The sequence below is a fragment of the Choloepus didactylus genome, chromosome 2, assembly GCF_015220235.1.
Source record: "Choloepus didactylus isolate mChoDid1 chromosome 2, mChoDid1.pri, whole genome shotgun sequence".
Classification (NCBI taxonomy): domain Eukaryota; kingdom Metazoa; phylum Chordata; class Mammalia; order Pilosa; family Megalonychidae; genus Choloepus; species Choloepus didactylus.
Window position 1 is genome coordinate 174,892,804 of NC_051308.1, and position 26,820 is coordinate 174,919,623.

At 34.3% G+C, this 26,820-nt stretch overlaps 2 protein-coding genes and 1 pseudogene across 5 annotated transcripts in view; 1 reads left to right on the forward strand and 2 right to left on the reverse strand.

Moving 5' to 3' along the window:
* The window catches only part of SRSF11 (serine and arginine rich splicing factor 11), a 45,418-nt gene extending 38,478 nt beyond the window's left edge, over positions 1-6,940 (reverse strand). The window contains exon 1 of the mRNA XM_037826938.1: positions 6,825-6,940. The gene's annotated coding sequence lies outside the window, so the exon portion shown is untranslated. The remainder of the gene's footprint in view (positions 1-6,824) is intronic.
* LRRC40 (leucine rich repeat containing 40) overlaps positions 1-26,820 on the forward strand; it is an 82,317-nt gene that overhangs the window by 6,435 nt on the left and 49,062 nt on the right. For 2 of the 4 annotated variants that reach the window (XM_037826932.1, XM_037826933.1), the window contains exons 1-7: positions 7,050-7,248; positions 15,131-15,312; positions 17,128-17,201; positions 19,105-19,234; positions 22,064-22,187; positions 25,342-25,484; positions 26,463-26,635. In XM_037826932.1, the coding sequence (XP_037682860.1) occupies positions 7,098-7,248; positions 15,131-15,312; positions 17,128-17,201; positions 19,105-19,234; positions 22,064-22,187; positions 25,342-25,484; positions 26,463-26,635 (977 nt within the window). In that variant the 5' untranslated portion in view covers positions 7,050-7,097. Of the gene's footprint in view, positions 1-6,924; positions 6,997-7,049; positions 7,249-15,130; positions 15,313-17,127; positions 17,202-19,104; positions 19,235-22,063; positions 22,188-25,341; positions 25,485-26,462; positions 26,636-26,820 lie in introns of those variants that run through there. The other 2 variants (XM_037826931.1, XM_037826930.1) reach the window with 2 other exon arrangements.
* On the reverse strand, positions 23,935-24,615 carry LOC119528172 (annotated as a pseudogene).

A 26,820-nucleotide genomic window follows, 5' to 3' on the forward strand; every position in this document is an offset into this window, starting at 1 on the left:
TCTCTTTTTAAAGTACTGAGTCATGAAGTTGAGAGCTGAATCCCACTGAAGGCGAGTATGATATAAAGTTGAATTTTAAAACTAATAGTGGATTTTAATTAAAACTAATTTTAAAACAGACTTATTAGTGGATTTGTATGTGTTAACACAAAGATGGAATGATATTACAAGGTACATTCTAGGTTTGGTGTGCAAACTTTATCTCCATATTACGTTACTAATTTAAAGTAAATAAATTAATAAATCCATAAATTAATATTAAAAATAAGACTTTAAAGTCACAGAATACATTGATTTTAGAAAAGAGAACTGCATTAGCTATTAAAGGTTAGGAGTAAGAATCACTGGGGAGGCCCCACCCAGATCAAAATGGCAGAGGTGAGATGCTTCAGGATTCTGTCCTCCCACTAATGCTTTGACCAACCAGCAAAACCTGGCAGGAACATCCTTCTCAAAGCTCCAGAAAAAGGTTAAAAGGCTGCTGAAGGTTCAAGGTTAAAAGGGTGAGTGCTAAATCAAGAAAAGGTTACCTAAAATTGGTAGGTTTTTGTGGCATTCTAACTTGCCTCAGCCCAGTCCTCACTGGCTTGGTGTGGAGCAGAATAACCCTGATGCACATACTGTGATCTTAGTGCACATACTGTGAGGTTACCTGTCCAACCCAGTCTGTTAGGTAGCGGCCTGAGGGAACTTACCCGCATGTAGAAGGCAGCTCACAGAGCCTCTACAAAATGCCTAGGAGATCATTCAAGTGGTGCTGCCTGGGGCAAGAGAGTGCTGTCTGTAGGACATACAGTGCAGTACCTGGGACCCTAAAGAAACTGTTTCCTAAGGAAAAGGAGACATTTGTATCCATGTAAATGGAAGAATTAGAGCCACATACACATGCCCAAGATAAGACACACAGGGAGAAAGGATCAAGGAGGCTCCTATGATGTGGCCTGGAGATATTCTCTAAACTCGTTATATGGTAAGTCCTGAAGAAGACATTAGTACAGAACAATATGCAAAGACTGGGAGAGGTATTTTGGTTTAGGCCACAAGCTTAAGGAACAGACATCTCAGTTTAAATTCCAGTGATAACACATTAAAATATCAAAATGTCCAGGATTCAACAAAAGATTACAAAACATACAAAGAAACAGGAAGTGATGGTCCAGGCAAAGGAGAAGATTAAAACATTAGAAACCATCAGGAGGACTCAGACATGGGACATGCCAGTGACTTAAAAAATGGTCCTAAATTTGCACAAAGGGCTAAAGGAAATAAGGAAAATGATAGATAAACACAAAGAGAATGTCAAAGAAATGGAAAGTATGAAAAGAGCTGAACAGAGGTGAAGACTAGAGGAGCAGAAATTAAAAATCCCCTACAGGGGTTCAACAGCAGATTGGAGCTGGCAGAAGTACTGGTGAACTTGAAGATAAGACAATTGAAATCATGGAGACTGAGGAGCAGAAAGAAAAAAGAACGAAGAAAAGTGAAAAGGCCTGAGGAACCTGTGATACACGCATTGTGGGACTCTAAGGAGAAGAGAGAGAATATTCTAAGAAATAATAGCTGAAATCTTCCCAAATTTAACAAAAGATATAAATATACACATCCAGGATGCTCAGCAAACTCTGAACAGGGTAAACCCAGACAGACTCACACTGTTCCATTTTATAATCAAACTGTCCAATGCCAAAAATAGAATTCTGAAAGCCACAAGAGAGAAGCAGTGTACCACTTACAAGACACCCTCAATAAGCTTAATTAAGTGCCAGTTTCTCTTCAGAAACCATGGAGGCAAAAAGGCAGTGGGATGGCATATTTAAAGTGCTGAAGCAGAAAAGTGCCAACTGAGAATTCTATAAACTTGGCAAAACTTTCTTTCCTAAGTGAGAGAGAAATTAAGACATTCCCAGATAAATAAAAGCTGAGAGAGTTAGGCCCTACAGGAGATGCTAAAGAGAGTTCTGAAGATTAAAAGGAAATAAAGGATAATAAATCAAAGCTGTATGAAGAAATAAAGATCTCCAGTGAGGGTGATGACATGGGTAAATATAAATGCCAGTACTACTACATTTTGGTTTGTAATTACACTTTTTTTGCTTCCTACAGGATAGGATCTAAAAGGCAAATGGGCAAAATGCAATGATAAATCAGTGGTTTTGGAATTAATGGGTAAACATGTAATTTGTTTACACATAAAGGTGGGGGGACAGGGGTTCAGGAGCATAATTTGTGTATACTATTGAAACTATGTTGTACCAAAGCAAATGAGGTTGTTATAGATTTAGGATGTTAAATTTATGTTCCAGGGCAACTACAAAGAAAATACTGGAGACTATGCAAGCTCACAGAGACAGAAATTAGAATACAGGTTGCAGGGGTGGGGGTAGGGGGAATAGGGAGTTGGCCTAATGGGTACAGGTTTTCTGTTTGGGGATAGGAAAGTTTTAGTAATGGAAGGTGGTGAGGGTTCCACAATATTGTGAACGTGATTAACCCCATTAAATGGTGTGCTAAGGAGTGGTTGGGATGGGAAAGGTTATTTTGTACATATGTTCCCAGAAAAGAATGACAGACAGACAAGAAAGAAAGAAAGGAATGAAAGAAAGGATAGAGATAGAGATAGAGATAGAGATAGAGGGGGAGGGGGAGGGGGAGGGGGAGGGAAAGGATGGAAAGGAAGGAAAGGAAGGGAAGAAAGAAAAAAGGGAAGGAAGAAAAACAAGGGGATAGGAGAGAAGGGAGAGGGGAGAAACTAAAGAGACAATGACAATTAAATCCCTGGATGGGATCTAACCAGGGAGGAGAAAAGATTCAAAGGGACATTATTGGCACATATGAAAAAAACTGGAATACCGACAGTAATCTTAAAAATCAGTATTGAATTTTGTTAACTTTATAACTGTATTTAAAGTGGTTACATAAGTGGGTATCCTTAGGAAACGTACATGGCAATAATAAGTGTTCTACGAGCATGATGTATTCAGAAAGTAGATAGATAGATAGATAGATAGATAGATGGGATAGGATGATATGGCAAATGTAGCAAAATGTTAAAATCAGTGGATCTGGGTATCTGGGGGAGGGGTTGGGTTTGTTAAGAGTTCTCTATATGGGGTGTGTATTATTTTTGTTAACTGTCCTGTATGTTTGGAAGTATTTCAAAATAAAAAACTAAAAGATCACTGGGAATGATATGAAAGACTTTCAGCTGATATTAGAACAACCAGCAAACAAATCTCAACACCATAGTTCTTTTGTGATCATGACAAAAGCAAGATTACTTCATGACCACTCAATTTCAGCTTCTTTTTTTCCAATGAAAAGAAAATAAACCAAAAAACAAAACAAAACTCAAAGCATTTAGGTAAAAAAATCTTAGGTTCCTCTACTTTTCTTTATCCAAGTGAAAAACAATTAGCATGTAAAAGTATCTTTTTACTAAAGGAAAATGAAATTTCCCAAGAGCCCGTAGATCTTTTGTATTGAAAGTAAAGAGAATGTAAGACCCAATATTTGAATCAAATGTTAAACCTCCTAGAGCAAGCTGACTGCTTTGTGATTCAGAAGCATGAAGAGAATTTTTCAAGCAGAGGTAATATAAAAATATACGAATGCATAATCCAAAAGAAAATGTACTTTCCCCATCAGAAAGAACAGCCACACACACATCCAATTAAAAGAAAACAATTCAAAGCCACCTTTGAAGCTATGAATAAAAATACAAAATATGTACTGCCCTCCCAGAAATGGTATAGGATGTTTTCTACCGGCTACTTGAGTATGTTTGCAGTTATAGGCCTGAATGGAAAACGTGAAATTGAAAACTGAAATTTTTAAAGAAAACGAAGCATGTAAAACAAACACCTTTAAAGTACAATATGCAAAACACGAACAGCCTGATTCCTAGATACTTTTGCTCTCAATTTGATAATTTAAAGTGACTTATTTATAGAGTATGGGACAGAAACAACCATGTGAAAAATGTAAACAATTCAAACAATTCAAAAATCATTTAACAAGTTATATATGTTAGGTCCAAAAACTCCAATAAAAAGTCAACAATTTTAAAAAGTAAAAATGTTCTTTCAATAAATAACTTTTATCATAAAATAGCAGCTCTCACAGATAAGGCAATATTCTGAAAGACAATACTGATTCAAAATAGGGTAAAAAATCTGTTACTTTACAAAGAAAAAAAAACTCCCTAGAAATGTCTGCAAAGCAAACTCATTTTGTTTTTATTCAGTTGTTGTTTAAACAAATGTGTTTAAAAACTACAGAAATCAATACCTTTTTACTTTACTACAATATCCCTGGCTTCTCTCAATAAATCCATCTTTTAAATTCTAACTTTTAGCTTTGAAAAAAATTTAAAAAGAACAGTGTTCATGAGAGTCATATAGCCATATTTGAAAATATCTTAGTAAATTTTAATGGTGGAGTCCAGCCATTCTCTTACTGTGATAGTGGCCTTACTTTACTTTCCATTATGAAACAGAACAGCATTCTTTGGCTGATGTAATTCTTAGGCTCAATTTATTCGGTTTCTTCACTTTCTTTTTCATTTAGCAAAGAAGTTAGAAGATTTAAACCTTCAGTTACATAAATAAAATTAATAAAACAAATTGTAGCTAGACAAATTGTGTTACTGGGTGGCTATGCAGTATAGTCTTCTCAGCCTCTACAAAGGAGAAAATCATCCATTTCAAATTATTTTGATAATACATATGGAAAGTCCATTTTTTAAAAAGAGAAAATACTTTCACTTAAATGCCAATGTTGAAAAAGGTTGCTTTTTAAATTTTTTTGCTTTTAATGCATTCTTAAAGTAAAATAATTGGTTTAAAGAGCTAATTCACACTAATATAACTACTCTTTCATAAAGAAACTCAATTCAACCTGATGAGCTTTCAGAGCTTCCATCAATTTGAGATAAAACATAACTTTCCCAAGTGTATGAGGTAGTATTTTTCTCTGTTGCTTGCTCAATCTGCATTTGCTACATAGGTACATACACAGAGTACTACAGATATAGAGATACAGTAAAATTCTTACACGTCAGTTTATATCTTTTGAAATTTACCAAAAGAATACGCCCACATGATTTTTCAGAATTTCTTTGCCATTAAATAGGATATGCTTCTCTTATGTAAAATGAACCAATGTTTCAACATATCATACTTAAACATCTGTAATAAAATATTTAACTTGAATTAGAAGCACAATGAATAGGAAAATTACATCCTGAAGTTATTTTTTAAAATGTTTAAAGAAGTATTTTTTTGTAGGGAGGGAACTACTGTAATATTTGATACCTGGGCAATTCATCCCCAAAGGATGTTGCTTCCTACAAAAGAATAAAGGGGGTTTCTCTAATAAATAAATATATTTTAAAACACAATTGAAGTTCCCTTAATATGGTTCCCAGGATAAAAGCAAGTTGGAAATTATGAAATACAATCTACCAGGCAAGTCACAGTGGTTAACAAGAAAGGTTTTGGAGATAGAAATCCCTGGCCATGCCACTTAGAAAAACTTATGACCTTGAGCAACTCCTTTAGACTCAGTTTCTTCATCTGCAGAATGGATGATTGTGTTAAACAAGAGATAGCAAATAAACTATTATTAACATTGAGCCTGACACACCGTTAGGGCTCAATAAGGTTATTATTACCGTAAAGATGAACTGTTGTGGGCTCATCAGTCACCTTGCAAAAGCTGCCATGGTGTTTGCTTTAGAACCCATTCTTAACTTGCTTGGTAGGGTTACTACTGATACTTTTCTGCTGTTCACTTCCAGTGTAAAGGATTACATAAGTGAGTTAAATAACGAAAAAGCAGGGAGTTGTTAAAAACCGAATTTTACAGGTTTAACCGAACTGGACTCAGGCAAAACTGTGTGACACAGAATTTGCCAGAGGACTGTCATCCTATCTTTCAAATATCCTGCCAACCCTCAACAGACTTGATGGAGTCAAGAATATATTTTCTGATACATGCTTTTGAAAACAGAATCACTTCAAGCAAAGAAAAGTATAGCACTCAGGGCAGTACCAAATAGGTTGCAGTCTCAATGTGAATGAATCAACAAGGGTGTACATTTCAGATGGAGACTCTAACTCCAGTAGAAACACCAACCTATTGAAAAAAATTTTCACTATTATGAACTCGAGTCCCTTCCGCTACCAAATTCGAGATTTAAAGTAAATTTTTATCTCCATTTAATTATTTCAAACACCTTATAGCAATTATTATCCCCAAATTAATGAAAAAATGAATAATTTTTAAAAGTGGTAGAGAAAACAGCCTAGTTACATGGTTTGTAAGGTACAGAGCAGCTGGGAAGCGAACTCGCTGCTCTAGGGCTCTGAAGAAGTCCAAGCTGTCTGTGCTACACTAAAGCTTTTGCCTCCACTTGTATTCCTAGACCATCTGGTAGAAAGAACATTTATTAAATTCTAAGTTTTTTTCTTTAGGTTGCCAACCCTTCCATTTCACACTACCTCCTGCACTGGGCTATAAATTCAGTAAAACAACGGGGAGTCAGATTATAGGCCCCAAGAACAGAAAATCTGTTGTACTCCCTATGCCTGAGGTCTGGCGCCACCACCACTAGCGACAAATACAGGCTTGAGTCCAGAGAATCTGTTGACCGCGCCCAGGTTTCCGAGTTATAGTCAAGGCCCAGGTTCAGGCCAGGCTAGGGGAGAAAAGAGGGCTATCCTTTCCCGACCCTCGCCACCGCGGAAGCTAGAGAAGACTGGAGTCGCAGGAGTTAGGCACGCAATACACTGTAAAGCCCTTCCAAGCCTGTTAAACGCACTTACTTGAGCGAAGTAATCACAGGACGCAAGGCTAGCACCGGCAATGGAAAGGGCTCCTCTGTCCTCCAGCCTCAGGCGCTGACGGTGACGACATCTGGACCGCGCCGCAAATAGAGAAGGCCCTGCGCAAGGCCACGAGCCCAACGCACCTAGCGCGCGCTCACGGACGGCAGGGGTGGGGTGGGGTGTGTGCCGGGGGGTGGGGGGGTGCATTGCAACGGCGCCACCTTTCAGCGTCACGGCTCGAGCTGCTGCTTCTCATCCTTAGGTTTGAACATGTCGCGCCTGAAGGTATCAGCGGAGCGGGATTCCCGGGCGGGTTTCAGATCTGAGAAGACAGACTGCGGCAACTCAGTACCTCAGGGATTGTTAAAGGCGGCGAGGAAGAGCGGCCAGTTAAATCTGTCGGGTAGAAACCTCAGTGAAGGTAAGATCCAGAGGTACGACTCGATTGTGCGTCCTGTCATAGAAGCCTTTGCCTCAGGCAGCCTCCCTTTCCTCTGGCCTGGCTTTGACCACCTTTGCCTTATGCTCAGCCAGGAGCCCTGTGTTTTAATCCGGGCCCTCATCACCTTTGGCTTGGCTTGGTCTGTCCGATCTCTAGTGAAGAGACCCTTCTGGGAAAACAGCTAAAATTTAAACAGAGAGCTTTCAGGGATTCCTCCATCCTATGGGATAAACAACATATTGTATGACTAAATTAGCTATGAGATGATAGGCAAGTATTTTGGTTTATTGGCCTTCATTTTCCTTCTCTTAATTTGAGACGCTTCGATTTATTTCCAAGGGCACTTATCAACGCTAAAATCCTATGATATTTTATCTACCCCTTTGTGAGCTCAGAGCGAATGCCGCTATACCCTGACATGACCCTCTTCTGTATGCTACTGAGCAGAGTCCTAATTACAAGGAATAATGTCATATTTCTTGAACTGAGGATTAGGATAGTAACAATGGGTACTCATTCCCTATCTTGGGGGGAAGGCTTTCAGTTTCTCACTGTTGAGTACTATGATGCCTGTGGGTTATTGGTATAGGCTCATATTGAGGAAGTTTCCTTCAATTCCTATCCATTGACGTGTTTTTATCAAAAAAAAAATGACGCTGAATTTTGTTGAATGCTTTTTCAACACCTATTGAGAGGAGTATTTGAATTTTCCCTTTAGATTTGTTGATGTGTTGTATTGCACTGATTGATTTTCTTATGTTGAAGCACCCTTGCATGCCTGGAATAAAGCCCACTTGGTTGTGGTGTATGATTCTTTTAATGTGCCTTTGGATTTAATTTGCAAGTACTTTATTGAGAATTTTTGCATCTATATTCATTAGGGAGATGGGCTTGTAATTTTTTTTCCTTGTATCTTTATCTGGTTTTGGTATTAGAGTAATGTTAGCTTCATGAAATGAGTTAGATGGTGTTCCTTTTTTTTCAATTTTTTAAAAGAGTTTGAGTAGGAATGGTGTCAGTTCTTTTTGCAAAGTTTGGTAAAATTCCCCTGTGAAGCCATCTGACCCTGGGCTTTTCATTTTAGGAAGATTTTTGATGACTGATTGAATCTCTTTACTTGTGATTTTTTTATTGAGGTCTTCTATATCTTTTTGGGTCATTCTAGGTTGTTCATGTGTTTCCAGGAAATTGTCCATTTCCTCTAAGTTATCTAGTTTGTTGGCTACAGTTGTTCCTAGTATCCCCTTGTGATTACTTTTAATTTCTTTGGGATCCACAAAATGACTCCCTCCTCATCTCTGATTTTATTTGGTCTTCTCTCTTTTTTGACTTTGTGATTCTGGCTAAGGGTTTGTCAATCTTGTTGATCTATCAAAGAACCAACTTTTGTTTTTATTTATTCTATTTTGTTGTTGTTGTTCTCCAGATCATGTATTTCTGCTGTAATCCTTGTTATTCTGTTCTTCTGCTTGCTTTAAGTTTGTTTGCTGATCATTCTGCAGCTTCTTCAGTTGTTTAGTTAGGTCTTTGTTTTTAGCTCTTTCTTCCCTTTTAATGGATGAATTTAGAGCTATAAGTTTCCCTCTCAGCACTGCCTTCACTGTATCCCATAGGTTTTGATATGTTGTGTTTTTGTTTTCATTCATCTGTAGATATTTACTGATTTATCTTGCAATTTCTTCTTTGACCCGCTGATTATTTAGGAGTGTGTTGTTTAGCTTCCATAGATTTGTGAAAGTTCTAATTCTTTGGTGGTTATTTATTTCTAGTTGCATTCCATTATGGTCAGAGAATATGCATTGAATAGTTTCAATATTTTAAATTTATTGGGACTTTTTTTATGCCCCAGAATATGATCTACCCTGGAGAATGTTCCATGAACACTAGAGAAGAATGTATATCTTGGTAATTTGGAGTGTAATGATCTATAAATGTCTGTTAAGTCTAATTCATTTATCAAATTGCTTAGGTTCTCAATTTTCTTATTAGTTTTTTCTCTATATGTTCTGTCTATAGGAGAGAGTGGTATATTTAAGTCTCCCACTGTTGTGTAGAAACATCTATTGCTCCCTTCAGTTTTGCCACTGTTTGTCTTTTTTTACTTTGGAGCTCCTTGATTTGGTACATAAACTTTTATGATTTTAATTTCTTCTTGGTGAATTGTCCCTTTATTAATATAGTGTCTTTTGTCTTTTATGACACCTTTGCATTTAAAGTCTATTTTGTCTGATATTAATATAGCTATCTCTGCTTTCTTTTGGCTACAGCTTGCATGGAATATTTTCTCCATCTTCACTTTCAGTTTCTTTGTGTTGCTGGGTCTATGATGAGTCTTGTAAACATCAAATCGATGGGTATGCCAATTTGGATATATTGTGTCCCCCAAAATGCCATTATCTTTGATGAAATTTTGGTCCCATAAACCCTGTTTTCCTTTCAGTTTTTCCCTATGGCAATGGGAATGTTTATCCTGCGATTGTCCCTCGTTTGTATATTGGCAGTAAATAACTTGTTCTGAGTTTCACAGGTCCACAGCTGGGGGGAGTTTTGTCTTAGGACAGACCATGTCTATAACTGATAGTGATGGGATCTTGTACTTACCTATTTTTACTGAAATGTTTTAAGTTTTTGTGATATTGTGATGGGGTGAATGTATTTTGTATATGGAAAAATCGTGTCATTTTGGGGTCCAGGGGGAAGAATGTGCCAGTTTGGATGTATTGTGTCCTCCAAAATGCCATTATCTTTGATGAAATTTTGTGGGGCAGACTTATTAGTGTTGATTAGATTGGAATTCTTCGATTGAGTGTTTCCATGGAGATGTGACTAAATCAACTGTGAGTGAAACATTTGCTTGGATCATTTCCATGGAGGTGTTACCCCACCCATTCAGGGTAGGTGTTAATTGGATCACTGGAGTGGTAAAAAGTAGTTCACAGACAAGGAACTCAGAGATCTGTGAGTGACATTTTGGAGAGCAACTGAGAGTGACATTTTGAAGAGAGGCTGTAGCTGAGAGAGAACAAAACGTCCCAAGAGCAACATTTTGGAGAACGCCATTTTGAAATGCAACTTGGGAGCAAGCAGACTCAAGCGACATGCCTTCCCAGCTAACAGAGGTTTTCTGGATGCCATTGGCCATCCTCCAGTGAAGGTACCTAATTGTTGAAGCCTTATCTTGGACACTTTAAGGTCTTAGGACTGTAACTGTGTAACCAAATAAACCCCCTTTATAAAAGCCAATCCATTTCTGGTGTTTTGCATTCTGGCAGCATTAGCAGAGTGAAACAATGGGTCATACTTTTTAATCCATTCTGTCTGTCTTTATTTTTTAATTGGGGAGTTTAACACATTCACATTCAAAGCTATTACTGTGAAGGCAGTCTTGAACCAGTCATCTTATCCTTTGGTTTTTCCATGTCAAAACTATTTCTCCTGTCCCCTGCTCTGTTTTTTTCCTTTTCAGTTATCCTTTCTAATATTCTTCAGTTCTGTGCCCTTCTCCAGACCGCTCTCTCCTTTCTTTTTTTCTTAGCTGGTAGAATTCCCTTTAGTATTTCATGCAAGGTAGGTCTCTTATTAACAAATTCTCTCAGCATTTGTTTGTCTGTGAAAATTTTAAACTCTCCTTAAATTTTGAAGGAGAGCTTTGCTAGATAAAGAGTTCTTGCTGGCAATTTTTCTCCTTCAGAATCTTAAATAAGTCCTACCACTGTCTTCTTGCCTCCAGGGTACCTGCTGAGTAGTTAGTACTTACTGTGATGTGGTTTCCCTTATGTATGATAAATTGCTTCTCTCCTGCTGCTTCCAGGACTTTCTCCTTCTCTTAAGCATTTGATAATCTGATTAGTATATGTCTTAGAGTAGGTTTCTGGATTTATTCTATTTGGAGTTGATTGGTCTTCTTTAATTTGCATATTTATGTCATTTAGAATGGTTAGGAAGTTTTCCCCAACTGTGACCTCAAATACTTTTCCTAGTCCTTTACTCTTCTGGGACATCAATGATTCTTACATTTGTGCGCTTCATTTTGTCCATCATTTCCCTGAGAACTATTTCAAATTTTTTGATTTTTCTCACCATTTGTTCTTTTGTGTGTCTGCATTCAATTGTCTGTCCTGTAGTTCATTTATTCTTTTTTCTGCCTCTTCAAGTCTATTGTTGAGTGTCTCTAGTATATTTTTAATTTGATCTACAGTATCTTTTATTCCCATAAAATCTGCTATTTTTTTATTTATTCTTTCAAATTTTTCTTTATGCTCTTCTAGAGTCTTCTTGATGTCCTTTTATGTCTTTAGCCAACCCGCTGAAGTTGTTTTTGGAAATTTGTATTTACTTCTTTGTATTTGCTCCAAGTTCTGTGTCTCCTCCAGCTTTTTAATTTGGTCATTTGGCTTGTCCATATCTTCTTGTGTCTTTCTGTGCTTTGTGATTTTCTGTTGACTTCAGGGTATTTGCTTATCTTGATAACGTTTTCTTGGGAAATGCAGGACTACCTGGACATTTGTTTAAAATTTAGCAGAACCACTGCTTGCTGGAGTGCACTTTCCCTGTCTTACCAGCAGATGCTACTCTTGAGCCATCTCTTACACTCAAGCCAGCTTTTCCCTAAGTGTGACTGCATGCTGTATGGGGTCCAAACCAGGTGGAAATCCGATCAACATACCAGTTCTCTGTGTGCACTGGGAACTGCCAGCCCTGGGGGTGGGGGTGGGCCCTGTGTTGTTTGGCAGGGAGTCCGCTTAAGGGAACAGTGGCTCTGGTGATTCCTGGGTCTCTGAGTGGATCACTCTTGGACTGTGGGGCTGAGCACCACACCATCCAGCTCAAATGTGCCCTGGTTCCTGCCTGCCTGTGCCCATGAGCCTCTGGGGTGGGGGAGGTGCTCCTGGTGTTTCCCTTTGGTGCCTTTACTTATCCCTGCCTCTCCCCCATGCGCACCACAGATTTCTAGGAGGAAGCGAAAATGGGGTCAACACAGGTCCACTGTTTCCCAAGTTTCCTCATGGGAGCTCCTGGCTGCAGAGCTGAGGAGGATTATCTCTCCAGCTAATTGCTGAGATGGGTGTGCAAGAGTGGAGAGCTGCTGCCTCCCCTACTTGGCATCTGGCTCACAGTTGCCAACCCTCAGCAGCAATCCTTATTGAATAAACTCACCCTGTTCTTTCAGATGTAATTTCTCTGCTTTTTCATCCAGGTCCCCACTAAGTATTGTAAAGGTCCTTCTCTGGCCGTTTGTACCTGGAGCTGCTGTCCCGGGTGTTTTCTGCCTTTTCTCTAGTTTCTTTCACAAAGGAGAGGTTTGCTTTGCCTCTCCTATATCGCTATCTTCACAGAAATCCGCTAAGCTGCTTTCAATCTCTGCAAATTTGTTATTTCTAGTCATTTCTTATAAGTAATATCATACAATTTTTGAATTTATGTGCCCTGCTTATTTCACTGAGCATAATTTTTCAAGGTTCTTCTATGTGCAGTTGTGTCTTATAACAATTCTTTCTTATGACTGAATAATATTTCATTGTGTTTATGTACCACATTTTATTTATCCATTCATTTGTTGATGGTCACTTGGTTGTTTCCTTCTTTTGGTTATTTATATGTTTGAAATTTTACATAACTTTAAGAATTATATAGGACAAAAAGAAAAGCCAATTCCATAGTGTTTTTCACCTTTATATACATATTGAGGTTAATTTTTACCTATACTTGCTTGTTAATACATTGGTAAACTACTTTTAGAATGGGTCCAGTGAATTCCTCAATAATTAGACTATATTTTTGCCTATTAGTGGTTCTTCAGATTTTTATTTGGGTAAATATGACATGAGTCTTGATGCTATATGCTCTGGAAGAAATTGTGATACCTCACAAAAAAATTAATAGGGAAAAGAAAGAGGAGTAAATTATTACGGAAAAGCAAATTGATGCATGTTCAGTACCAGCATAATATCAACAAATGTCCATTCCCTAATAGTTCCCAGAAAAGACAAATTTTATTTAAAAACACGTCTGAAATGATTTGATATGGGAATTCATTTAGTTTGGTTGATGGGTACCGGGTGTTTGTAGTGTGTTCTGTATAAAAATCTGTGATCACCACCTTCCTCCTCCCCAAAAACGACAATTTGTTATTACATTGCTACTTAAGTATAGTCGCCTAGGTGTATCAAAGCATAGGCTTTAGAAAAAAGTGTGTGCACAAATTGTCTGCATATCTCCTATAGGAGCAGAAGTATGCATATCAAATAGCTTCTTCCATACTATTCAATGTTTTTCTCTTTTTCTTTTTCTTTTTTTTTTTTTTTTTGGTGTTTTTTGTTGTTGTGTTGTTTGTTTTGTTCTGGAGCTTTTTTGTTGGTGATGACATAAGCCTAAGCCTGTATAGTAAAATTAATTTTTAGTCAAATACATAAGTGTTCCAATTTCTATTGATTTCTTTGTTGTCAGTACATTCATATGGCAATTGCTGGGCTGATCTCTGGTACTTTTGCTCTCAAAAGAGTTAGGAAGAGTGAAGTTTTTTGTTGTGCTTTGCTTTTAAAATAAACCTTCATCCACAAAGAGAAACAGAGGTTGAGTCACAGTATGTGCTTTCATAATTGCTGAAGATTCTTGGTGGAAAAGTGGAGAAGCAGGGAGTACCTAATCAGAGAGAAAGGTGGGAGATATTCTAATATGAATATAGGTAAAAGTTTTTTGAGTGACTGTAAGTCTTATGGATTTCAGGAACTTTATTTTGCTTCTGTTAAACCATTCTAATCAGATCACTCATCCTGAATTCTACTTCAGGGGGTGAACTTGAAACTTTACCACATGTTTCCATTTAATCTCTGATGGTTTTGAAATGATAGTGAGCGATAGTGGGCCATAACCTGTGAGTGCCATGATTTAAATGACCTAAAAGTTCTAAATCATACTCATATGTAGTCTTTTATCAAGGAATGAGGGACTATTTAAAATAGCTTTGCTACAGCACTACAGAAAGTTAGTAACTTTGGAAGCTTTACATTTTATAAGGACAACATGGTCTGTCTCTTTTCAAAGTATACTGTTTTGTTTGCTATTTTGCAGGAATTATTGTCATTTTCTGCCTAGAATAACACAATGTTGTGTGATGGGTTAAGATAGAGAATAGTTACCAGTGTCAGGTATTCCTCCTAAATATTATCTTGAGAGGCAAAACAATATTGCATTGCCAGGGTTTGAATGCCATTTCTGTTATTTACTAGTTGTATAATCTTGGGCAAATTACACATTCTCCCTGTGCCACATTTTGCTCATTTATAAAAAAGGAATAATAGTACTTATCCATTAGAGTTGTCATGAGGTTTAAATGAGTTAGTATGTTCAAAGATTTCCTGGTGTATATAAGTGTGAGCTATTATTGTCAGCTCTTTTTATTATTATCAGTCCTCTCTAAGCCTTGGTGTATACTGTTGTAAAAGTTATAACATTACATTCTACATATTTATTTCCATGCCTTCTCCATAATTTTGTAAGCCTGATCATGGATTCCATGTTTTATTTGTCTTATATAACTACCACAGTGTGCTTTCCAGAGTATGTAACTAGTAAATATAGTTGAATGAAGTTGATAGTGGGATCTAATATGTAAAATGCATATTATACATTGTTTTTTAATAAAATAAACTTTCACTCTAATCTAGTCCTTAATCATTGCTGTTTGTTTGATTTATTTGAAGGTTTAAAAAATGTTTCAGTAATATGAGTGTACGTTCTTTAGTATGTAAACAGTGATGTCAATAGCTATTATAAAATTACGTCATTTATTATCTCACTTCTTGTTCTCATCTTTTTCTTTCTTTCTTTTTTTTTTTGCTGGTGATGGTGTTGGAAATAGTGCCTCAGTGTGTCTGGAGAATAAATGTGGATATTCCTGAGGAAGCTAACCAGAATCTTTCATTTGGTGCTACTGAGCGATGGTGGGAACAGACCGATTTAACCAAACTAATCATATCGAACAATAAACTTCAATCACTTACAGATGACCTCAGACTCCTGCCTGCACTGACTATTCTTGATGTAAGTTGACTGATTATAAATATGGGTCAGTAGATGAAGAACCTACAAAGCTGTATTTAATATTTGATAAGGAGAAAACCTTTCATATTCAAGGAAAAATAATAAATTATTGTGTTTGGCATGAAAGTACAGTCATTGAGAACACCGGGGTTCAAATTCTGATTCTACCACCTTATAGCTGTGTGACCTTGGAAAACTTACCTCTCTGTGCTTCAGTCTCCAAATCTATAAACAGGGGCTGATACATCTACCTATTTAAAAAAAAAATTGCTTTTGAAATTAAAAGTTAATGTATACAAACAGAATAGATATTTAACAAGTAGTTGCAACTGCTTTTCTTTTTTTCTTTAATTTTAAAAGTTATTTTTTATCTTCATTTTATTGAGATATATTCACATACCACGCAGTCATACAAAACAAATCGTACATTCGATTGTTCACAGTACCATTACATAGTTGTACATTCATCACCTAAATCAATCCCTGACACCTTCATTAGCACACACACAAAAATAACAAGAATAATAATTAGAGTGAAAAAGAGCAATTGAAGTAAAAAAGAACACTGGGTACCTTTGTCTGTTTGTTTGTTTGTTTCCTTCCCTATTTTTCTACTCATCCATCCATAAACTAGACAAAGTGGAGTGTGGTCCTTATGGCTTTCCCAATCCCACTGTCACCCCTCATAAGCTCCATTTTTATACAGTTGTCTTCGAGATTCATGGGTTCTGGGTTGTAGTTTGATAGTTTCAGGTATCCACCACCAGCTACCCCAATTCTTTAGAACCTAAAAAGGGTTGTCTAAATTGTGCATAAGAGTGCCCACCAGAGTGACCTCTCAGCTCCTTTTGGAATCTCTCTGCCACTGAAGCTTATCTCATTTCCTTTCACACCCCCCTTTTGGTCAAGAAGATGTTCTCCGTCCCACGATGCCAAGTCTACATTCCTCCCCGGGAGTCATATTCCACGTTGCCAGGGAGATACACTCTCCTGGGTGTCTGATCCCACGTAGTGGGGAGGGCAGTGATTTCACCTTTCAAGCAACTGCTTTTCTTATTGCTATTATTATTTTTATCATTGCAAAAAATTAACAAGTACTTAAGATTGACTTTTTTTTTTACTTGCCTCCAACCTTATTGGCTTCAATTACTGAACTTCAAAATTTTCAAGTTTTTTTTTCAGTGTCTCTGTTTTTAGTCTCTAGGTGCCATGTCATGTGGTAAAGTGAAGCATGAGTAGTTTGTTTTAGAATCTACAGACTTCTGGTGTGCTTTACTTAGCAACATCAAAAATCCTCCAATGCATGTGTGAAAAAGGTGAATCTAAATAAATTGCTAGAGTTTTTATTTTTTTCATTTGTAAAATGAATGATTAACTTAGGTGTTCTTTAAGGTTCCTTCCACACCGAAAGCAGTATGTATGCTTCTGTGAGAATATGAGAGAAGTCCTTACCCTCCCCCTTTTCTTACATATTTTTTATGTTGTCATAAAGCATATCATCAGAGGGCTGTTGTTAGTTCCTAATCCCCTCATCTCTCTTTTTAAACTAAAATCTGACTCAGTAAGGCAAAATATTATTTTTATTGTAATAGTTAAAATTGATGACTCAGTACTTTATGGTTTCTGAACAGCAGTTTGATCAGTTTCAAACTTTTTTCTCTTCTACACACAGAATAAATTACCAATAGCCCATCTTGTTGCCAGTGATTTAGAATAACAGGGAATTATTGTTGAAGAATTTTGTATAATGGCAAAGCCTATATATTGTTAATTAGAAGACTAAGACTATTAACTTTGTCTTTTAATAACTTTTAGATACATGATAATCAGCTAACATCCCTTCCTTCTGCTATAAGAGAGCTAGAAAATCTTCAAAAACTTAATGTGAGGTAAATTTTAAGCTTATTTATTTCTAATATTGCTATTGTAAGGGTGTAAATGTAATAATCTTTTAACATTTTTCTAAGATTGGAAAGTATCTTAGTATCTCAAAGTGATTGTAGCAGAATAAAAGTTTTACATTTTAAATCATGATTTATGTTTGGTTTTAGAATTGCCTACATGCTTTCTGGTTTTATGACTTTAAGGCCAATTTTTTTTTTTTTTTTTTCCCTAACAAAAATGCCTTTGTTTCATTTCTGTGAAACAATTTTTTTTAGTGATCTTATTTTAGAAAAGCTCTTTGTTGGCTTCTAAAATTTTAAGTTACTTTGATATTCTAAAAACATCTAGGTGTTAAGCAATAAGGAAGAAATTGAAAACAATTCTTTCATTAATGATAAAAAATCCCATGGCTTGTATATTAATAGTTCTAAAACTCTTTGACATTTTTAACTTGTAAAACTTCTAGAGGTCTCTTGGGGTTCCATGGGTGTGGTTATGGCACTATCATGGATCAGTCCATGGGAAGCCAGGTGGCTAACCCTCTGTTTGCCTCCCAATACAAACCCAGACTTTCAAGAAAGAATACTTTTGCTTTGGCTTTGTTAAGTATTTGGGAAGTTGGTAACATTTCATTTAGGAGGAGGAAAAATAATTATTTTCTTAAAATACATTTTGAAAATCTTAGCTTATAAAATAGATATGGCTACTCTTCAGTACAACAGAGTGAAGTCTGTTTTCTGGAGCTGAGTTGACTGGTTTGAGGGCGTAACAGTCCTCATTTGTTGAAAAGCTTAAAATTACTATAAATCAGCAAAAATAGCTATAGGTAAAAAGTACTAGTTCTTTAGAACTATCAGAACCTCTTCCCTTTAAAGGTCAGAGGCATAGATTTGGCCTGCAAAGGTAAGAGTAGGGAGGGTTGAGGGAAAGAAGAGAGGGATTGTGGCTTTAGCTTTAGCTTTTGTCATTTAAGAGTGTTTTTTTTTTAGGTTAGAGAAATTTCCTGAGAAAAGGAAATGGAGGAAATTTATGGCTAGAATTATATCTGTGCCTAACTAGATCCCTATCAAATATGCAAACAAATTTCAGATACGTAACAAATAGTAGTAATCTATTTTTAACAGTTTTTTAGTGGTTCTTATTTCAGAAGACATCTTTTGGGGTTTTCTGTAATTTGTTTTATTTCAATGTAATTTAGAGTTATTGTAAAACCCCCCCTCCATATTACCTTTTATTTTTTATTATTCTGTTTGTGAATTAATCATATGTGGCATGAAAATAAGGTTTAATTCATAGGTGAATAGTTTGGTTGTGATAAACTTGGGAAGTTCAGTTACCAGTAAGCTTATCCTCTTCAGTGACTTGAGACTTCTCCTTAACCAATATGCTGAGTAGGCAGAGTACAAAGAATAGTGGAGTTGTATATTACATTCAACTTGACATGACAGGCCCTCAAACAGAAATAGCTACTTTTGCTTTGAGTAGAACATAATCCCCGTATCAGCAGCAACTCCAGTGTTGTATGTCTGTACATATATTTCTGTCAAAATTTTAAATCTCAGATATGGTATAAAAAAATTAGAAAGTTTAGTCTGCACTTTCACATTACACATAATATATCAAGAGTTGATTATGAGCAAACAATAAAAAATTCACAAATTATTTCTGTTTGGTTTAAAACTTCTATCATTTTTTTTCTTTGAAAACCCAAATTTGGTTACCGTAGTAGATTACTGTCATTTTAATGAGGGTACATTTTGGGGATGTGATGTTTGACAAGTACTTAAAAATTAGTATACACATTTCATTTTTGAATGAGCTCATGTAGTCAGCAAAAATGCCTGTATAACTTTGATAAATATTTATTGTTTTGTGATCAAATTATTCTTTTGTTTTATCAATCAATAGCCATAACAAATTGGAAATACTCCCTAAGGAAATTACAAATTTAAGAAACCTAAAGGGCTTGTATCTCCAGCATAATGAACTAACATCTATACCAGAAGGATTTGAACAACTCTTCAGTTTAGAAGATTTAGTAAGTTGTGATTTTTCCAATTTTCATAAAATTTGGGGCTGGTGGGATTTTTCATCAGACTGAAAATTTGGATGTATGATTCAAATCATGGGAACTTGGACAGTTGATTTTATTGATTAGATTATCAGAAACTGAATGCTTGAATTAGGTTTTTAAGTTAATAATTTTTAGTTTTTTTCTTATGAAATTAATTTGTTTTAATTCAGGAATAGAGTTTGAGAAAGGGCCAATGTGGATGACTGTTATTCAGGGTTTTTTTTCAGCATAACAGAATAGAGGAAAGATAAGTTGTCTTTGACATATATCAGTTCCCTCTTTTGTACCCATTCTCACTTCTTCCTGTCTTCCGAGTATTCAGATAATTCCTTCAAGGCTTACCTTTCCTTCCCCATTTTCCAAAATGGTCTCATTTTCTGGTAAAATTTTCATTCTGTTTAAGTTATCTCAAATACAGATGACCATAAAGCAATAAAAATGTTATTGTAGTCATTATTAAGAATAATAAAAACAGTAGGCATTTGCTTTATGCTTTACGTTTGGCAAGGTAAATAAAAGCTATTGTTTTATCCCCTAAAAAACTTTAGATAAGTTACTAATGTTTACAAAAAAAAATTAACCTGTCTAAAGTCATGCAACTAATGAGTAACAAAATCAGAATTTTTAAGATAAGTCAACCTGACTCCATAGTTAGTGTTTTTAAATTTTTTTTTTTATTTTTTATTTTACAACCAAAAAAGTAAGTTACTCTATAAGGTATCCCACTTGAAAGACTTCAGCTATATTAAATCAAAGGTTCTAACATATAATCTCCACTGTACTTGGTTATTTCATATTATATTCTTGTTCTTTTCCCTCTTATGTGTTTTGGAAAGCTCATCTATGAGTTTTAGCCTTAAATTTTATAATTTAATTTTTAATTTAAGAGAAAATTGCTCCATTTACTTCTGTCTCTCTTTCTCTCTTTTTTTTTTTTTTTTTTGGAAATACCTTCTCCTTGATATTTCCCTCATCTGTGCTAGTGTTTGAAATAAAAATACATATTCTTCTCAACTACTGCTGATCATATTGAAAATAAAAATTAGTAGTAAAGATAGCAGTTGATTAGAAAAGAGTCCATTTACAGTTGAAAGCTAGAAGGACACCTTATAATAATCTACAATTCCTAGTTTCTCCTTTACGGGTTCCCAGATAGTCATTTGCAAAATGGAAGGGTGTTTTAGTTGAAATTGTATTTTTCAGGACTCAGTAACAAATAAATTATGAATGTGAACAACAGTATGTTAAAACAGATTAAAAGTAAATGCATCTGTAATCTTTTAAATTAGCAATATTTCTTAAAGTTATATAAAAATTGCTTAACACAATAGTACTAAATAAGTAATTGTTGAAGGAATGTCTTGGCATAAATACTGATTAACTTATATATAACATACTTATGCTGTACATCTAAATCATTAACTGATAATTAAATATTTAATTTTATTAGTAATTCTGCTGTTTAGAATTTAGAGGGGAGATTATTGGAATGATTGGGGTTTTTTTTAAATATTTTAAGAATTTCTGAATTAATCTTTTCTTTGTCAGTAGTTTTTTTCATTTTAAGCTTTTCATTTTGGAATAACTCCAGATTTGCAAAAAAGTTGCAAAAATAGTACAGGGAGTTCCCATATACTCTTCACTTAGCTTCCCCTAATGTTAGCATTTTACATACCTATGGTACATTTGTGAAAACTTAGAAATTAACCTTGGTGCAAGATTTCTCTACTAATGTCCTTTTTTTGTTACAGAATCCAATCTAGGATACCACATTGCATTTAGTGTCCATCAGTTTTAATGTTACAAAATATTTATTTATTAGTAATCTGTTGATTCTTAGAGCTCAGAGTATTAGGGTAAGTACTCTTGAAATGTAGGTTATGATAACGGTGATAGTATGTTTTCTTTTTAATGAGCTAGTCCAGCATTTTTACTATTTTCCATCTTCTTTATTTTTTCAGAGCTACAGAATGCAGTTGTTTAATGTTAGACCAAATGAAAGGCTTCAGAGAATAGTTCTTACATCATTCTTATTCATTGTTGCCACTGTCCTTTACCTATCACTGTTTGATAGCTAGTGGAGTACTTTACACCTATCATCATAAGATTTCTTAATGTAGACTTTTGACAGGAGTTAAAAAAAAAAATCTCACTTAACTGTTTAAAGAAAAATCCAAAAATATAAAAATTTAAAGAAGCACTGAGGTAAGGAGATAAACTAGCAAGTTTGAATGAATAAAAAAATGGAGTACATTTCTGGTCTTAGTCAAAGCAGACTTGCTGAGGCAGAAGAACCAAGAGGGACTTTTTTTTTTCCTTAAGAATTGAAGTTACCATTTTTTTCTCAGCTTTATTTTTCTTTCATGCAAAAATTTTTTTTTCTTGCAAAGGTGTTTTTTATTTCATGTTACAGTTTAACCATGTGACTAATCAATCGTTCATACTAAATATTGATCGGATGAATGGATTTATACATTGAAACCATAATGCATGATATAGCATGACTTAGTATTGATATAAACCTTTATGTAAAATGTTTCTGAAGTCAGAATTCATTCTAATCCTGTGTACCATATTTTTGGGCACATTGTGACCCTGCAGATGTTGAAAAGAATATTGAACTAATGAATGATGATCTGTAAAAAACTGTCAGCAAATGAGTGTTATAAAACTTATCATATCTGTAAATATCTCTTTTATGTTGCAATTCCCTCAAAAATTTTAAACCTAAAATGCTCTTTAGGAATCATTTATTTCATTAGTCATTCATTCATTCTTTCTTTCTTTTTAAAGGATCTTTCCAACAATCGTCTCACAGCTGTTCCTGCTAGTTTTTCTTCTCTATCCAGTCTGCTGCGACTTAATCTTTCCAGTAATCGACTGAAGAGTTTGCCAGCAGAAATAAGTAGAATGAAAAGTAAATCTTCTCTCTTTTTAATATATATAAATTTGAAGTTGGTACAACTTACATTTAGAAAAATACTTTTTATGTAGATAATTTCAGAAAAATAAAGTACTAGTAGCTAGTCAGATTTTCTCCAGGCCATTGTCCAGCAACTGCCTAAAGAAGCACCATCAAAGATACTTTGGCATATCAAAAAGAGGAAACGATAAATTATGTATCATAGTAAATTATATACTTGAGAAATTGATTTAAGATTTTGAGCTATTTGCTGTCTCTTCATTCATTCAATCATTCGTTAATTTGTTTAACATTCACCAGGAGATTATTCCCCTCTCATAGGTGATTCTACAGTTTAGATACACTCCTATCTAATGGTGATTATATTATAGCTATAGCCTCCTTGTGGTCCTGTCAAGAGATAGTCTTGTTTTGCCTGAAGGTCCAAATTGTGTATTCTTTTTTAAAAATAAAGTGTCAGAGTTAGTGGTTCTGTTAAAGTTTACCCTTAAATCATCATCTTTAAAGTGTTAAAGAACTATATTAAGGAATTTTAAAAAGTAAAGTATGTTTCAATAATTTTTAAATAAGTATTTTTCATCAACTTAGAATTCTTAGTGTCCAAAATTGTTAGAATAATTTTTTTGTTTAAATGCGAACTATTATTTTTGCTTGATGACTGCACTCTGTGTCAGCTGTAGACCCTTTACCTTACCTAGTTTTGTTTTGCTAATCATAAGGCTTCTTCAATTTTTAAACCTCCCTTCTGTATGGGAAGAAATATAAGTAATTTCCTACATTTGATTGCAGATTATTTTGAGGTATATTTGTAAAATTGTGCTGTTTTACTTTAGATTAATAGTTATTTGTTATTTATAATAGTAGTGTATAGGTTAAATCTGTCATAAATTTACTTTACATTTTTGGAGAGCCTTTACCTGGGATACCAGTAATTAAGACTCTACTTGTCTTTTTCATTTTTCAATAAAGATATTAGAAGGTAGAGCCAATTACAAATATTTAGAGTAAGGATATAAAAAGCATGGATTTTTTAAAATAAATTGCATAGTAATTTCTTGAGATAAGAATGTACAGAAAAATCAACAAAAATATTTTGAATTTACAGCAATTTTTCTAATCTACTATATAATTAATGATTAGACTTTCCCTCAGTCATGACAGTGATAGTTTGAAGCTATCCCCAGTAGGACATTTGTTTTATTTCACTGTTAATGACAGGATTCTAACAATATCTTTTATTTGTGTGCTCTTTTATAACTCAAAATGTTTTTGTTTATATCATTTTCCCGTCACAACAGTTCTGTGAGGGAGGTGGGATGTGTATTATTTACATTTTGAAGATTCATAAACTTAGGCTTAAAAATTATATAGTAAATTTTATATAACCAGGGCTTGCATCCTCTTACTCCATCCCCATTGTTCCTTCTACTATATACTGTTTATATTCTCAATCAATGTACTTAAATGCAAACAGTTGTAAAAATTACCATTCCTAACTTTAGAATAACCTTTTCTTTATAAAATTTACTGGATTTGGGTGGATCAGATTGTGACCTTTGTCTTAATGATTTAGTCAAATAATATATAAATTATTATATTATTAGTTGAAAGTTTTGCATTTGTTTTGAAAAGCAATTAACTGCTACAAACACTAAAAGAAACAGTCTAAGGTGGTATGTCAATCCAGTTTTTTTTTTTTTCATTTTAGCAGTTTTTAATGTAAGCTCTACATAAGATTCTTTTATTCCTGCATCTTCTCAATTGTTTCCTCCTTCTATTGCCCTTTTCCTTTCCTATTTAGCAAGATTTGGCTTTATGTTTGAGGATCTTTTTGTGGTTTTTCCAGTTTTAGCCTAGTGATAACTACCTTCTGGGGTGAATACTCACATGGACAGTGGTGCCATTAACCTTCTACCACTGTACCCATTCAATGTAGATGACATGTTTCTTCCTGTAAACCTCAACTACTTTGCCAATTTGCTGACCTTGGTAGTGTCCTTGTTCAACCTGAACTTCATCATCTTTTTGGATAGGCATGGATCAAACATTGTATTTCTGTCTCAGCTCCTTGGAAAGAGGGAAAGACTTAATCTTCCTGCAAATGTATGAAGGTGCATTCAGATTCCTTTTATGGTTCTTGCTCTAATCAGAAGACACAAAGGGACTGAACTTTATTTTGGCTGCTGCCACTTTGGTGATGACTGCTTTTTAAATCCAGTTTTTGAATTATGCTAAAATTGGCAGGCTCAAAGTACAGGAAAACAAGTTGTAAAATCCATGTTCCTTACTCAGATTGGAGGGTTGAGAGTGAGTGTGTGGAAAATATATGGTGGCCATGATAAATAGAAATCTGTAATATTGGATTAGGGAGAAAACTGCTTATTTAAGTCTTAAGGGAAGAAAGACCTTTACTTTTTTCCATTTTTGTTTTCTGATTTGTCTTTTAAGAAAAAGGATCCAGGATAGATATTACAAATAAGAATATTCTTCTTGAACTATAGTAGACATTCTTGTCAAGAGTGCTGGCTAAGGCATTAAGTAAAGCATGTAAATTAAAAAGTAAAAGAAAGTAAGGAAGGAAGACAAATGGAGAGAGGGAGGTAGAGGTAGCATGGAAGGGAATACATAAAAGTCAAGATTTTTTGACCAGAAAGTCATCTTGTCTGGAAATACAGATTTTTCTAAGCCCCTATTAGCCAGAGTTATTGATATCTATTCATACAACCAATATGCATGCATATTTATATATCTTTATCTACATTAAACTTTTTTCTTTTTAAAGATGCATAATAACCAAGGGAAATACTAATATATCATAGTATACAGTTAATACATTTTAGAGCATGATAACAGTTTTAGAGTACTTTATTTTAAAATCTATTGCAAAGATGACATGGACTATTGTTAAATATTAATTGTAATATCATCCTTTCTCCTTATAATTAAATGTAAAAACACTTAGTTTACATTTATTTAGATCATTAATATTCTAATATTCCTGATTATTATGGCAGTATAACATGACACAGTTTCATATACCTTTGTGGTGATTAATTACACTATACATACTTTAAAGATGTATACAACCATAGGACAATATTTTTTTCTATATTAATGTACATTTTTTGTTAACTGATATATATTACAGGATTAAAGCATTTGGATTGTAATTCAAATCTCTTAGAAACTGTACCTTCTGAACTGGCTGGCATGGATTCACTGGAATTGCTTTATTTGCGGAGGAATAAATTACGTTTTCTGCCAGAATTTTCTTCTTGTAGACTATTGAAGGTACTGTTTGGTTGATTTTTAAATTACTAATTATTTTCCAGAAGTTAATTATGAAAATTAATTTTTAGGAAAGTTAATCTTGTTTTACATTAGGAATTATATTGGTTATAAGTACTGCATTTCTCCTATATTAATATTTTAAAGAATTTTAATATGACCAGTGACATTAATGGTATTGTTAATAATAGGTATTTTTAAAAGAAATTTAAAAATTGGAATTCATCAATTTCATCTGAGTAGTAGTTTACAGGTGGAGAAGTAGTAAATGATGAGGCTATAATGGAAATTGGGGCCATACTGTAGGGGATCTAAAATAGTTCTAAAAGAGTATGTATTAAAAATTGAATTGAATGGCAGTAAGGAATTTGTACCTAACTCTGTATATATAAGTAGCCACCTCTCACATTTACCTGATCAAGTCTGTTTAAAATTACTTTCTTTTGGTTTTAAGAATATAATATTAATGTTGTCTTCTAAGTTTGCCATGCTTATCTTTCCTTTATAGTTACCTTTATGCATCATTGTTAAGAGTTTCTTTTAAACAGAATGATGACAGTGATAAAAAGAACTGAAAAAAGTTATTTACATAGGTTAATTATCAGCCTGATAGTTGTAAATTCTGTTAATGGAAAATCATTATGTATAATGTTTAATAACTAATGAATAATTGCAGTATAAAATAACTTTTTAAAACTGATTTATTTTGAGACTCTGATTTTTCATAAGTATAGTTGTATTTATATTTTTATTCTCTAAATGTAACTATGTTGCCAGAAAATTCTTGAAAATTTTATTTTTTGACATTTTTATTTAGCTGCAATATAGCTTAAATGTAATTAAAAATTTAAGTATTTGGAAAGTTGTGTTTTTTTCCATGTGTTTCTTGAATGATTTGAAATGAGTACTTACAATTTTATTTTTATTATCTGATATAAAATTGAATACAGAAATACACATAACTGATCTTTGGCTTTGTAGGAATTGCATGTAGGTGAAAACCAGATTGAAATGTTAGGGGCAGAACACCTTAAGCATCTGAATTCTATCCTTGTGCTAGACCTGAAGGATAACAAGTTAAAATCTGTTCCAGATGAAATTATACTACTACAGTCTTTGGAAAGGCTTGACCTAAGCAACAACGATATTAGCAGGTAAGTTTAGGAATCAAATGAATAAGAAATAGTGTTTGCATTTGGTTATAATTCATAAGTTAAAATAGTTCTAAAAGAGTATGTATTAAAAATTTAATTAAATAAATGTTTATTTAGCATGTATCATGTACAGACAAAGATTAATTAGATTTTACCCTCAGCAGCAAGCTTATTATGATAATAGA